Genomic DNA, 15,721 nt, shown 5'->3' on the forward strand with positions numbered 1-15,721 from the left:
GCTTACTATTATTATGTTTTGATTTTTGTCACATGCTCTTAGTTTTGCCGTATTTATGTGGGAATCACATGTATATATGTATTTAAAACAAAGAAAAATACAAGCACCTGATATATATTATATGGGTGAATGATATTGACATTTTTTCTTCTTCTTTTTGACTCGATAATATGGACATTTGAGGAACAGTGGAATGAATTATTATTTGGTATATGAAAAGCTTCACATGAACATGATAATCTAATACAGATAAGTATCAAATCAGATATGGAAAAAAATCGTAATCCTAGGCTCCTAGAGTCCTTGTTGTAGAATTAGTTTAGCTTACTATTAAGCAAGTACAATTTTTTGCGTGGATATAAATTTCCTGGCATTTTCACAAGTTAATTTACAAATACAGTTAATCAGTATCAATGCTTTTATTCGCTTAAAAATAACCAAATAATACAATACAAGCTATGTTTTATTTCACACGATTCCATCTTGTGTCTAGATATATATATCTAGAGTGAAATGAAAATAAATGAACCAATGTTATTGCTAAATTGCACAAGGCATGTAGCCTGTGGGGCACAAATAATTTTAATCTTTAGATTTTTTTTCCTCATTTACACTCTCGTTCTTAGTCAAAGTTGGGACACCTGTGTTCACAGTAGCTCCTCCACGAAGCACAAAATCACAAATTCAAAACCTCTACACTCTTCAATGAAGGGAAAATTGTATTTTCGTTTTTTTTTTTTGGTCAAGTTGTATTTCCGTTTTTATTTTAGATAAAACACAACATTGAAGAGATAAAAAATAAAGTAGTCAATATAAAAGTAGAAATTATTTATACACTATGAACTTGTGTATGTTACCAACCCCTTGAAACAAATTCATATGGAATTCAAGGAAGAAAAAAATCTAAAATTTCTGGAAGAAAAAAAAATCTAAAATCATCTCATACCCAAGGAAAAAAGAAAAAAGTCATAAGATAAAATGCTAATTTCGTTTAATTTTATTTTTAACAGCTCAATCAACGCGTTTGTTAAAAAAAAAACAGCTCAATCAACGCACCTGAACATTACTCTATGCCTGAAATAAATGTGTTAGATCATTTCACATGTTTGGATTTCGCAACTCACTCATTTGGATTTCGCAAGACATTAACCATGGAAACTAGAGATAGCACTAGTCCTGTTTTCACGATGAAAATTTACAGTGTAAAATCGGTTTTTCGATTGGCATATGCTAGTGTTTATTAATGATGATACACTGCAGCAAAAGATTAGTCAAAAGCAAGAAAATATTGTCAATCATTTCACATGTCTTTGGAGTTCTGTATTGTAGCACTCAGAGCGACAATACATTCCCTCACATTTTTAACAAATTAAACATGTACAGCAGTTTAAAGTGGCGATTGAGTTTGGAAAGTGTTAATAAAGAATATACACGCGGCAGGAAAATGTTAATGAAGCAAATACATAACACTTACCCCTACACAAACTTTCAGAACTCTTCAAAAAAAAAAATAATAATAATAAGGGCACAAGTTAACATTTGCCTAATAATAATAATTATAATTTGTTAGAGCATATCTTACATTCTTTAAACAGAATGGTGAATTTTGAACATAATAGGCAAACAATAAAATGAATCAGTTTTGCAAAGTACATGAGGAAAATCTTTCTTAGGATGCCAGCAATAAAGCTTCAAAAACATAAAACAAGATGGTTCACGAGGACAAAATATATTAAGGAAAATACCAGAGAACATAAAATACAAGTTTTTCAGATGTCTAATACCAAGAAAATTGTGAATGATTAAAACGTCAGATCCAAGTTTGACGGGCAACAAAAATCAAGGGCAAAAAACAATTCTCTAACACTAATATTTCCTCTAGAAGACCAACTCGTGTGGCTTCACACCTGCCTTCAAGGAAAACCTGGCACCAAGGTAAGTCTTCAAGTCTGGAACACTGTCAATGGCTTTTAACAAACCAGCATCAACAGTCTTTTGATCATCCTTCTTCTCTTGGGGGAGCACTTTTTTATCCTAAAAGGCAACAACAACATTGTAAAGATCGGCATACAAAGGCAACTCATAGATGATCAAACAATAATTATCAAAACAACAAAACTCAACAAACAAACCTCCTTATCTGCCTCAAAGAACTCGCTCTCTCCCTTCTTAGTCTTTTTCTGGGATTCCTTTGAGAAGTACTTGTCATCAAACTTGACGACATTAACCGAAGAAATGTCTACTTTGGTTGATGTGCCGATAACATATGCCTGATTCACACGTCTCAATGGGACTCCATTAATCTTGAATGGACCTGAGGAAGTGAGAATGAACAAATGAAGATTGGTCAGAGATGAGAGGAGACTAAAGAAGGTCTTTAAGGATGAGTATCAATATAAATGTATGTTTTCTACATAATATGCATCATCAATATAAATGCATCGTTTATACAATTAAGTTTTTCACCTTTGAGGTTTGTCCTGTTTTGCTTGTCAAAGTTGAACAACAACCCAATGGCTGTTGCATTGTTGTGCAAGGTACCTACCTACTTTCCTTATCATTAACCCCCATATTTGCTTTTTCACCCTTTCTTATTTCTTGTTTTCTTACATTACAGCTTCGGGGCTCCCCCATGGTCGCCGCTCAGAACATAAGTTTGATGGTCAGTAGTATTGTTAATTGTTGTGAATCTCAGTCATTAGTTGGATGAAGATCAGATGGCTTATTTCTTTAGACATTATTTTGAAACTGGTTTTTTAAGCCACAATGAGTTGTTCGGTCTTCACCCAACTATTGAGATCCCTTACTGACTGCATGTTTTCCTTGACTGTTGCGGAATCGATGTCCAAAATGTAATGTAGACTCATGATACAAGAAGGGTAGATGAAATGGAAGAATTCTTTAGATGTTACTATTCGTTTAAAGTAGTAAATGTGAATGTAGCTAAGGATGATTACGGTGATTCCAAAATTATATGTATATCTCCATGTTTACTAAGAAGCAGAAGCAATTTTCTTGTTTCCTTCTTGAGAAAGAATAAATTACCACATGTATAAGAAGCAATTTTCTGTATAAAAATTTGAATGTTTACACACATTATGGTCTGTGAAATTACAACTATGATAAAAATTAGAGTCGAAAATACTTGTTGAATTTATTATGTTATTATACTAGTTAGTATCTTAAATTAGACAGTTTATCTCCTTCACTTTTCAACCTAACACAGTGATTTACCGAACACCCCTCCAACAGCAACTCACTTTCTAACCTATAGGACTATCTTTTTCTTCTAGTGTACTACAATCAAATCTAAAGGTTTAAATGGTCCAAATATGACAGTCTCTATTGTCCATATCTCACAAGTCATTACTTGTCTAACTGATATCCCTGGAACATAAAATACTGACCAAGGTTGATTTAGTTTCAATCACAAATACGTAAATAATTTTGGCTTCATAATATATGCATCATCAATATAACTCATGGTACAACAAGCAAATATATATGGTTACATACAACCAATCTCAGGTAATAACATGAAAATGTTTATTCCTTAAACCAAAAAAACAATTACCGGTAACGAGAAGAAGTCCAGAAGGAAGCTGCTTGAGAAACACAACTCTCTTTCCCTTAAATCTTCCGGCAAGAAGAATCAACACTGTTCCAGGAGTAATGGAAGCCCTGAAAACAAAACCATGAACTATATAAATCATTCAACTCACAGAAAACTTGTCAAATCAATAAGCCAATATAGACACTAACAAAATTCTTAATTTATCTGCTTCTGTATCAGTTAACATATTTGTTTTAGCATTTCAAATGTTCACTTAGTTATTTGATTATTTATCAATACACTATGATTTACATGAAATACACTTATCTACCAAAGAACTTCAAAATGTCTATGTCTGTGCAGTTAAACGGAAGCCCCCTGAGACGAACAACAGGAAAAGGAGGAGGGGGCTGGAAGCCGCCACCGGCATATCCATAATGTTGATAGCTGCCTGTCCCGCTGCTCACTGCGAAGTATGGATTGGGTTCCATCATTCTTTGTCTCTTTGAGCCAACATCGTACTTGACTGAAACCCCCCCCCCCCCCCCGGTACCCAAAAAAAATATCCCCCACTCAACACATGTTAATAAAACCAAAGCCAACCCATGTTTTCCTGATACTTAATTTCAATTCCTAACATCATAAATTTTATCATATTCATCACATCTCCAAAAACGAAACAGCATTTAAAAAAAGTAATAAAAAAACAACCACCTAAACCAATAGAGTGTACTAAGGATGGACCACAATCAAGACACAGACTATTAGTTGGACATAACACCAAACAGAGCACACAAGCTAAACAACATCAAAAAGGAAAAAATTCATACAAAAGAAGCATCTCAAGATAAATAGCAGAGCAGTATGCCTAACACCAGACTAACAAAGCTCAGAAAGTTAATGAAAAACAACACGAGTGCGACGGCATGTGCGACAATACAGTACCTACCGACCGTAAACACATGGACGAAAGCAGGTCAGGAAAGTTGTATATGCCCGCATATTTTCCATATATTCACAGAAAGATTCGTTGCTAAAAACTTCTAACAAAACCCTATGTGCGTGTTTAATATCACAGTGAAAAAATTTCCCTAACCCTATGAAAATTTGTATATTTTCTATCTTAATTTCTAACTATAAATTTATGCACCAATGAATCAAATCTCAAATTTAATCACAAAATCGCATTCATATTCATAATAAGTGATAATCACAACCCAAGAATTCTAAAACAACTCAAATTCCCAAACACGAATACAATTCCTAATCACACATAAATCAAACCCCAAAATCCATATTTGAACTTCAAAATACAGTTAGCAGGGACCTACACCATACTTCCATACTTTCCCGTTTCTCCATCCTTTATTCACAAAATCCATTTCCGTCCAACATATCATACTCCCTCCGTTTCAAAATGAGTGTCGTTTTAGGTGTTTACACACATATTAAGAAATGCAATGATTAAGAGAAAGAGAATGATTATTTTACCAAATTATCCTTATTAACTATTGGTTAGTTTTAAAAGTAATACTTTGGAAGTAGTGTGCAGAGTATTAATTGGAGGGTACAATTGAAAAGAAAAAGTTATTATTGCATTGGAAACTGAAAGCGACACTCATTTTGAAACAATTTTTTTTGGCTAAAGCGACACTCATTTTGAAACGGAGGGAGTAATTAACAATAACAAACTTATCTACCAAAACAAAATAAACAAATAGCAAACTTAACGCACGTTACATATACAGCTCTAGATACACTTTGAATTTGCCGGTGGTAATATTCAATTCGTAGCCAACTTTATTCAAAAAGATTTATCAATAGAAATGAACAACGGTGACGAACCTGAGCTTAGTGGGCTTTGGCTTGTGCTTGTAGCGGAGTGGCTTCTTCACATCGTCGGCGGGGTAAAACTTAGGTGGCTTCTCGACCGGAGATGCAGGCTTAGCGACGGGATCGTGACGAGGGAAAGAACCACCGTGCTTGGCTTTGATGGCCCAGAGCCCACGCTTGTGGTACATGGCAGACCTAGAGTATTTTCCGATACCCCTGATCAATTCAGGGTTACGGCTTACTCTTGCAGTTCTTTGCTTGGGTGCCATTGCTGAAAGCTGCTGCTTCTGCTCTTTGCCTCCCTCGGTGAGTCTAAACCCTAGTTGAAGACAATATGCTTTTGCTTCAACGACGCATTGCTATTAGTGGGCTTTGCCTCCCTCTGCTCTTTGCCAGCCCAACACTTTTTTCTTTTTACTTTTTGTACCGCATCTATTATATTTTGGGTACAGTGGTTTTTTTTTTTTACAAGACTACTTTACTCTTTTTCTTCTATTAATACTGTATACGTGTATTTAAAAAAACTATTATGTATGTACAAGCAATATTATGTATTTACAATTTTTTTTTATTTTTCATCAATTACTTCCACTTGAATTGATATATATGAGGTAACCAAAAAAAAAAAAGTGACATATATGAGGCGTGTCTAACACTAAATTGGGTTGGCGGAGTTCTATTGCGGACTAAATTTTGTCGACTTTATGATCTAGCCGTTAATAAAGAGTGTCTGGTGGCAAATATGGCGGCGTTAGGTTGGGAGGAAGGAGGGGCCGGATGGTTGTGGCGAAGAGGCCTTTTGGCGTGGGAGAAGGAGAGTGTGAGGGAGTGTTGTGTTATGTTACATAACGTTGTTTTGCAAGAACATGTTACTGACCGTTGGAGGTGGTTGTTTGAACCCACTCACGGTTATTCAGTTCGCGAAACCTATCATTTCTTGGCGGCTCTTGATGAGGTCTTCGATGGGGGACGCGACTTGAATGTTTGGCATAAGGCTATTCCGAAAATATTTCTGTTTTTGCTTGGCGCTTGCTTCGTAATAGGCTGTCTACCAAAGATAATCCATTGCATCGCAGAGTTCTCCATCACGATGATATTATGTTTGTGGGAGGATGTGGCTGCCCCGAAACGGCAATTCACCTTTTTTCTAGCTTCTGACATCTTTGGCAGCACGTGGACGTTTTTGTGGCGTTGGCTCGGTATTGATTTGGGCGCACACACAACAATGAAAAAAATTAGAGACAGTCTTGCCTAGGCACAAGTATTTAGACACACACATAAATCAAAAAAATTAAAAGATAAATGAAATGGTCACATCAATCAATATCACTTTAATCTTTTTCTTTTTAATTTTTTTAATTTCATATGTGCGTGTCTAACATGTAATATTTAGTCGCGTCATTAAACCAATTTATCTTTAAAAAAGAAGTATTTGCGTGAGTGTGCCCAAACTTTTTAAGTTTGAGTTTGTCCCTTAGTAGTATGTCTCTTCTCTTATATTCCCTCAGTTGTATTTATAAGTAAAAAACAACTTTTTAAATTGATTAAATAATTAATATATTTGTCTATAAACGTGATCAGATACTGTAGTTATTCAATGAATTTAAAAAATTATAAATGTGATTGGATAGAGTATATATATATACATACACACTCTCCCTCCGTTAATAATTACTCCCTCCGGTCTTATTTACAAGAGAATGTTGACTTTTTAGATACATTGAATAATTTATGTATCTAGTCAAGAATCTAAACCAAATACATAAATTATTTAATGTATTTAAAAAATTAATTGTCTCTTGTAAATAGAACCGGAGGGAGTATAAGCAAATTTAACTTTTTAGGTTTATTCAATTAATGATGTATGTAGCTCATATTATGAACAACATACAACGTTAATTGAATGAACTTAAAATTTGCTTATATTTAAAAAACGGAGGGAGTATATGACTGTACTTCTAGACTTGTAGTGCCAAGCATTTTTTTTTGGAAATCAAACCTCTTTTTGTACGCACTTTGCAGAACTAAATAAATTACTATCCAATCATCATCCCTAATTCTTCCTTCCGAACCAAAATAGGTAGTACTAGCTCACAAGCCGAGACTCCGAAGCAGTTATTAGGTCAGACTTCTATTTCTAGAAATCTACCGTCTACGGTCCACACACAATAACTCTTTTTGACGAATGATGAGTAGGAACCGATTTATTTGAATTTTGCACAAAAGATACTCCCTAGTCTCCCTTATTTAGACTTTGTTGAATGTTGATTTAACATTTTCTTTTTACCAACTTGATTAATAAATATTTCTTCCGTCCATAATTATAAAACCATTTAAAAAAAAATGTTTGTCCTCAAATATAAAACAATTTACAAATTTTAAATAGAGTAGATTAGACTCCTCTCTCCTCAAAGATGCTTGAATTACACTCTCCTCCCCTGTTATGTTAAAATATACACTCCCTTATCTTAAAAAGTAAATTTGATAATCCCCTCACTTATGAGATGCTTGAATTTCTACCCTATCCCTTAATAATTAAATATACACTACACTTTAATCTATTTTAACATAAATAAATATTTTTATAATATATACTAATTTTGAATCTCGATTTAAAAAATATGAATTTGTTTTTTTATACTCTCTCCTTCCCATAATACTTGACACAGTTGACCTTATTACGCATGTCAATGCATAACTTTGAGCTTAAATATCTTGAATAATACTCCATATTAGATAAAATTATGAAAATTTGATATTTTGAAAATACTCATTGAGACGAATCTAACGACATCTTATATGATACTCCCTCCGGTCCTTATTATAAGAAACAATTGACTTTTTTAGTTCATAGAATAATTAATGTATCTTGTTATAAATATAGACTAGATACATCACTTACATAATGAACCTAAAAAGTCAACTTTTTCTTATAATAAGGACCGGAGGGAGTATTATTTATCTTTGTATATTAGTAGAAAAATACAGTCAAAGTAAGTTATGTCAAAATTGCACATCTTGAAATGGGTCATCTATTGCGGGACGGAGGGAGTATAATTTAAATGTCAATTTTAATTAAATTTAAATATTTTGTTATTAATTTTATAATTTGGAGTATAAAATTCACATTTAAATAAGCATTACTTATTTGACTTTAGTAATTTTTCACATATTTTAATTTTATTTTGGGTTGTTTCATATTTTATAATAGGGTTTAAACTACATGTTAATGAAATTGTGAATAAAAAATAGCGAAAAATATGCATTCAAATTTTGATTATATTAAAATGAACTTGTAATACTATTTTTCTTCAAAGTGTATTAGTTTTTTTTTTTTTGCTATATTATTAGAAATAGAAAAAATTATTGAGGGAGTAAAGCGTAGATTTTAACACAAGAGGGGAGGGAAATGTAATTCAAGTTTTTCTCAAGGGAGGTGGGTGAAATATTTTCTAATATGTTTTGAATAAGAGGGGAGAGGGTAAATTGATTAACGTTGTGTAATTTCAGAGGGTAAATTGATTAACGTTGGCGTCTTTAGTTCATTTTACATGAGAGAAAATGATAGATAAATGGTTAAAATAAATTATTTAAATAAAAGATGGTGAGTGGTTATGAGATTTTTTTTTGACAAGTGGTTATGAGATGGATATGAACAAAAACACCAATGACACCAAAAGTTAATGACACCGAGCTATAACCCCTAAAATTTGTGTTTTTCAATACAACACTTCTATTTAATTTTTTTTAATTTCTTAACAAATGTTATTTGACATTTTTTTGAACAAGCAAATGATCTTTGACATTTGTTAGCATGACCTGAATTATTAGAGTTGACAAGTTTTCTTCTGACATTTGTTAGCATAACCCGTATCATTAAAGTCATGCTAACAAACGCCCTAAAGGAATTAAAGATATTATTAATAATTTAAAAAATGAAACAATTGATAAGTCTTTTTTTTAAAAGATACATAAACAATTGATAAGCCTTCTTCTTTTTTTTAAAGAATTGGCAAGTCTTATGTAGTAGAAAAAGTTGTTTCTTTTTTTGGTGGTGGCCGGGGTTTGAACCCCAACCTTGCATATTATCATGCATTGCCCCTACCAACTGAGTTAAACTCACGAGGACTTTTTAATGTTTCAATGTTAAATATACAATTTTCACTAAACTTATTAACGAGTTCTTTTCGAGACTTAGACAAACATATTAAACGAGTTTTAAAAAATAATTAATCAATAAATATATCTTAAAAAGTGTATCTTTTTATGAATGATATAAAAAAATCTTCAAAAATTCTATTATAATTAAGATAGGAGTATACAGGAAGGGGTATAATTTTGGAATCAAATAATTTTTTTTTTTTTTTGACAAGGGAATCAAATAATTGTATTGTTTACCTCAAAATTTATCCAAATCCAATGGCTTGCTGCTGTTCATGATTGGCAAGGGTGGACTTCCATACTTTGATGTCGCTGTCCGCATTGATCTCTTTTGGTGAAACTAAAAAAGCCGGCTAACTTTTCTTTTTTGAATTAAGAAGGTTACCTTGGCAAAGCCTGTTTATACATACATACGCACATACATTTGATTAGTATTAACGATAGATAAGTAATTAAAATAAATTTTCCTCAAAAAAAAAGTAATTAAAATAAATTATTTTAATTAGAGAGAATTTTTGATTAGGAGAGAGAAAGGGATAAAGTCGTCAAAGTTATCGAACTCAAAGTCACTGAAGTGTTGCCCTTAAATCTGTACTAGCCGATGAGTTATTAGAATAGAGAAAACAATGTCTGTAACTCAATTGTTGAAATTGTTAGACTGAATGTTATGATTACTTTCATTAAAATAAATAAAAAATACCAAAGAAGTATTCTACCGTAATTAGGTATTTTTTTTTCCCTCGCATGTACAAACCGATTATTGGCGTTTTTATTATCAATTCAAAAGTAAAATCACCTTGGCTATGAAAGGTTTTATAAAATTATTGAACTAATTGATAATATATATATTTTTTAAAGTAATACTTCAGCCTTTTCAATTATGATATTAATGAAGATAAAAATGATGAAAAAGTGATATAGTATAAGTCCAAACTCTACTCATAATATTTATTGAAAAAATGTCATTGATATGAAGGGACAGGGAAGGATGACCGGATTGTAGATCATGTAAAACATCACTTATTCTCCTCGAAGGTGAGGGTGATACCTACAAATACTTTGAAGCTCAAGTCAATGTTTGATCAAGAAAGAACTGAGATTTTAAGGATAAAAAATTTCACTCAGCCTCTATAGTCTATTTGTGGTGGGGAACGACTCTCGGATAATCGTAACTAATAATCTTAACGTGCGTTTACTTAGCTAGTTCTGCCTATAGTTGAGATCGGATAAAGTAAATGTTTTGTGATTCCCCTGCCGATAAAGATCAAATAAATTACCATTTCAGTTCTCAAAGTTGCAAGAGTCGAGCAATTTTCAGCCGTTCAACTCTGTCCGATAGTAATTTAGTACATTGAATTGGAAAAATGTCAAGAATTTAATTTTTCCATAAAAATATCTTCTAGCAAATAACCTAAGGCTTAATTACGCGATAGACACATTGATTATTGATTCTTTATGCTTTTTTGTTTTGTTGTAATTTGGTCTTTTAATTAAGTTATAAATGTTAGACATTTTTGTCACATAAATGAACAACTTTAGACATTTGTTCTCTTAAGTTGCAAATATTAGACACCAAAAGTGAGGATTAAAATGTTTAACTTTTGTAAGTTAAAGGTTGAAGTGTCTTATGTCTGCAATGAGATGTAAACAATTTAAGGAACTATAATAGGACGTAAAAACTTAAGGACGAAAGTGTCTAACGTTTATAAATTAAGTAAAGAACATCTAAAATCATGATTCAACTTTCAAGAATAATTTTTGGTTACCCTTCGATTATTAAGGGAATGAGAGTTCGATTGAGAGGTAAATAAAATATGACTAAGAATTTTTTCACCTAAAAATTAAATTCTTTCGAATGATTCGTCATTTAAATTAAGCGACTAACATGGAAAGAAAAAATTTAAAGGACCAAAGTGAAACTTCAAAATAAATTAAAGACACAAATTTAATTTAGCATTAAATTAAAGTCTTTTTTTTTTTGGTAAAAAATAGTCTCTTGTTAATAAGTAAAGAACATCTAAAATCATGATTTGGCGATATTGATTTTGAGGTCGACTCTAAAAACATAAAAGACGCTCTTTATTCGAGTCGGGAAGATATAACCGAATTTGGTAACATCATCACAGCTTCCCGATCTTTACTCTTGTCCAAATTTACCAACTCTAGGGTGGAGTTTGTTAGGCAACACTCTTTTTCACATACACCGGGAGAAAAGGTAAGCCTCCATGTCTTCTATTCTAGGGAATAAAATTAAGATTAAGCAGGCAGCCCTATCTATATGGGGAATTCGCTGCTGATAGCTAATGTGGTGGCTCACACTCTTGCAGGGGAAGCCACATTTCTCGCTAGTCCCGCTATTTATTTTCATATACCCAATTGTATTGAAACTTTGATTATTAATGAAATGCTATAAGCACCTTTCCCTCAAAAAAAAATCTAAAATCATGATTCAAGGATAATTTTTGTTTAACCCTTTGATTTTAAGGGTCCGTTTGGTTCGGGGGATTTGATGGGGAGGGGATGGAATATTTTAAATTTGTTGTGTTTGGTTTAATTTTTAGAAAGGGAGGGGAGGGAGAGGAAGGTGAGCAAAATCCCTCATAAGCTCATTTATTGCTCCCCCTCAAATTGGAGTTTTTTGGAGGGGAGGGAAGGGAAAGATAAATGAGTTAATGCAATTTTAATTACATTGACATAATTATCCTCATATTTATTTTCAATAAAATTTTTCTATATTTAACTTCCTTAACTAGTGCCCCGGGCACTAGTTAACAAGACCCTTTTAATATTAGAGGGATAAAAAAGTAATTTAGTTTTAAAATTTCTCCCCTCCCCTTGTGAACCAAACATATATTTGATTAAAATCTCTTCCCTCCCATCATTTGAACCAAACATATATTTAATTGAAATATCTCCCATTCCATTCCCTCCCCTCCATTAAAACCCCTCCCCTTCGTCGAACCAAACAGACCCTAGAGGAATGAGAGTTCGATTGAGAGATTGAGAGGTAAATCAAATATCAAATATAAATAAGAATAATAAATAAGAATATTGTTGGGTCACTGAGGGGAGCCAGGGGGACCGCCCACATCGAGGCCGGAACAACCATACAAGTGAGAGAGACGCCACACTCTTACCAAAAACCTTAAGGCAATGGGTTTACGAGTCCTCTTACTTATAAGTTGTTCAACCTTTATTTTTCTATCCGATGTGGGACATATAAATCACATTTGCACACAACAAATTTTTTCACCTGAATCAAACTTAAATTCTTCCGAATGATTCGTCATTTAAATAAAAAACAACTCATTGGATTCAAGATTTGAATATAAAAAGAAAACTAAGTTAACTAACCTTGTTCAATTTCTGGAACTTATAAATTGTTACTATATTTTTTCTTTTGTTAAGAAAAATTGTTAACATATATTTGAAAGACTAAATTAATCGGCTCAACTAAATTTTATTCAATAATAAAGATCGATTAGCTTAGTTTTTTTTTTTTTTTTGAATAAGTTTTTTTAAAGAATCGATTAGCTTAGCTATGACCAGCTTTATTTGTTTGATCAAATCCGAAGGTTCCGTGGAGCATCTCACCGAACTAATTGAATTCACATTGACAGTTGTTTCAATTTTGAAGTTTTTTTTTTTTTTTTAAACTTTAAAGATTAAATAGTAAAAGTTCACAATTATCTCGCCCTAAAGATATTTTTGTTAGACAAATGATTATTTTTGTCTCGAGTTAAGATCCACTCAATTTACTAAAAATAAATAGATAATATCATTAGTAGGAGATAGATATAAAAAAGTATATAGTAGATCGTATCACTAAGTGTGTTTCATTACTATTAATTATTTTCAAACTTATTTGTGTGTTTATCTCTGTAAATAGAAGAAATGGATAAACTAATAAATGGTGAGGATCTTGACTCTTTTGTCTCTGAACCTGTAATAAATAGTCACAACAGGTTTTAAATGTATCGAAATTTTAAAATAGTTAATGTTAGTATTAATGAACTATTTTAGCGTTAATGATTATTTTGAATAACACCGTGCATAAATAGGTACTATTATTCTAAAATTTCAATATATTGATAAACTAATAAATAAAGTGGATTTTCAAGTTTTAAATGTATCAAAATTTTAAAATAATTAATATTAGTATTAATGAATTATTTTAACGTTAATGTTAGTCCCGACAATAAAAAAACAACTGAACCCAGTTATTTCAAGAAGGAATTACTTAAAAAATTAATTAAAACATTTTTTAGTTCTCGAAATCAATTTAAATATATTTTTTTTGGATAAGTTGACGAAATGTTTAGTACTATTAAAACTCACACACAACTGTGTGATTTCGAGTTCAGACTAAGATAAGTGTATTTTTCATGACGTCAATATAATTAGTTAATTTTTATTTTTTTCGAATAAAAAGGGGTTAGATCCATAGCAAAACAAACATATTATAATAGAGTAAAACGAAGCAGAAATCTTCATGTGTGTTTAACTTAGTTGATATTAACATTACATAATATATGTAGAGGTCAGATCGACTCTCTAGACCCTTACTTCTGTACCTTAAAAAGATAAATTTTTAACAATTAGACAAATTAAAGAAAAAAAGAAGTGGAATGTAAAAAATATTTCATTCTACTATTTGCGTATTTTATAATGCTAACACAACAAAGTTCTCATCCTACAACTATAATAGAGGTTTTTTTTTTAAAAAAAAAAAAAAAAGAAGAAAAGACCTTGCTCAATCTGAGGTTTGAGTGCTTAAAAAAGATTGTAGAAGAAGAAATTAATATGAACCTTAGGTACTAAGCAAAACAAGACTTGTGTAAGCTCACTATTCGTCAACCCTATTTAATTAAGAATGTCTACGCTTTTCAACATGAAAAATGTCAACGAAAACAGTAAAGCATGGAAATAATCATTGAATCAAACTTCCTCCGATATTCCTTTAAAGAAAGGGTCATGTTAACTTGTGCCCTAAGGGCACAAGTTAAGGAACTTAAAATAGAATTAAGCAATAAATTATATGTTGAAAAGATAAGGAGCAATGATATTTGAACAACCATTTGGTACAACTTTCATGACAACCTTCTTTCTCTCTCTTCTTATTGGTCAAAAACAATGGAGAGAGAAAAAGGATGAGAGAGAGTAAGAATATAATGTGACTATGAGAGAGAAAGTTGTCTAAAAATTGTCACAAAATGGTTGTACAAATATCATTTCTCTAGAATAAGTGTATTGAAAATTAAAAAGTTTGAGTAACAAGTGTATTGAAAATTAAAATGTTTATGAAAGTTTGTGTAATCGATGGAGTAAAATAAAAAAGTTTGATACTAATTTTAAAGAATAATTAGTACGTCATCCGTCTCACAATAATTGTCTCTTTAACATCTTTTATTTTTCATAAAATAATTGTCACTTTACAATTTCAATGCAACATTTATTATTTTTTTCCATTATCATACCCTTATTTAATGAATTTCATTCAACTTAACTACTCCACTAACTACAATTAATAAAAGTATTTTACTATAGTAATCAACACAATAAATAATTTCCTTAATAATCGTACACAAACCTTAAACGACTACTCCCGCCGATCACTATTATAAGGAAAAATCAATTTTTTAGGTTCATTCAATAAATGATGTATTTGGTCAATAATATAGACCAAATACATCATTTATTAAATGAATCTAAAAAGTTGATTTTTGCTTATAATAGTGACCGTTGGGAGTATAATTTAGAGACGGAGGGAGTACTTAATTTAAGGGTAGTGCTAACTTGTGCCCTTAGGGCACACATTAAGAAACCCAAAAGAATAAATATTCTCTAAAAGTTTGTGCATTTAATTCATTAAAAAGTTAAAGATTAAATATAATGCACACATTCCAAAAACTATTTCTATATTTGATTCATTAACTTGTGCCTTGAGGGCACAAGTTAACATTTCCCTTAATTTAAAATGTTTTTAGTTTTCGGAGACATTCGTTAGAAGATCCTTAAAATACATATTACACCCTCCGACCACTATAATAAACAAAAATCAACATTTTAAATTCATTCAATTAATGATGTATATGATCTTTACTATAGATCACATACGTCATTTAATAAATAAATCTAACATGTTATTTTTGCATATTATAGTGACCAGAGAAG

At 31.5% G+C, this 15,721-nt stretch overlaps 1 protein-coding gene across 1 annotated transcript; it reads right to left on the reverse strand.

Moving 5' to 3' along the window:
- Positions 1-1,713: 1,713 nt before the first annotated feature.
- Positions 1,714-5,694, reverse strand: LOC146941574 (large ribosomal subunit protein eL6-like). Its single transcript, XM_085755393.1, has 4 exons — positions 5,399-5,694; positions 3,575-3,681; positions 2,133-2,314; positions 1,714-2,034 (listed from the first exon to the last, which is right to left on the reverse strand). The coding sequence occupies exons 1-4, from the start codon at positions 5,653-5,655 to the stop codon at positions 1,879-1,881; spliced, it is 702 nt and encodes a 233-aa protein (XP_085611519.1). The 5' UTR covers positions 5,656-5,694; the 3' UTR covers positions 1,714-1,878.
- Positions 5,695-15,721: the final 10,027 nt, after the last annotated feature.

Source organism: Medicago sativa, chromosome 3, assembly GCF_051527215.1.
Source record: "Medicago sativa cultivar Bolivia chromosome 3, Bolivia_mono, whole genome shotgun sequence".
Lineage (NCBI taxonomy): Eukaryota > Viridiplantae > Streptophyta > Magnoliopsida > Fabales > Fabaceae > Medicago > Medicago sativa.

Coding starts and splice junctions, on each gene's coding strand:
- LOC146941574 (XM_085755393.1), bottom strand. CDS start 5,655: ATGGCACCCAAGCAAAGAACTGCAAGAGTAAGCCGTAACCCTGAATTG. Junction 3,682..5,398: donor CCAAAGCCCACTAAGCTCAG/GTTCGTCACCGT, acceptor TTTTGTTTTCAG/GGCTTCCATTACTCCTGGAA. Junction 2,035..2,132: donor TCTTTGAGGCAGATAAGGAG/GTTTGTTTGTTG, acceptor GTTGCCTTTTAG/GATAAAAAAGTGCTCCCCCA.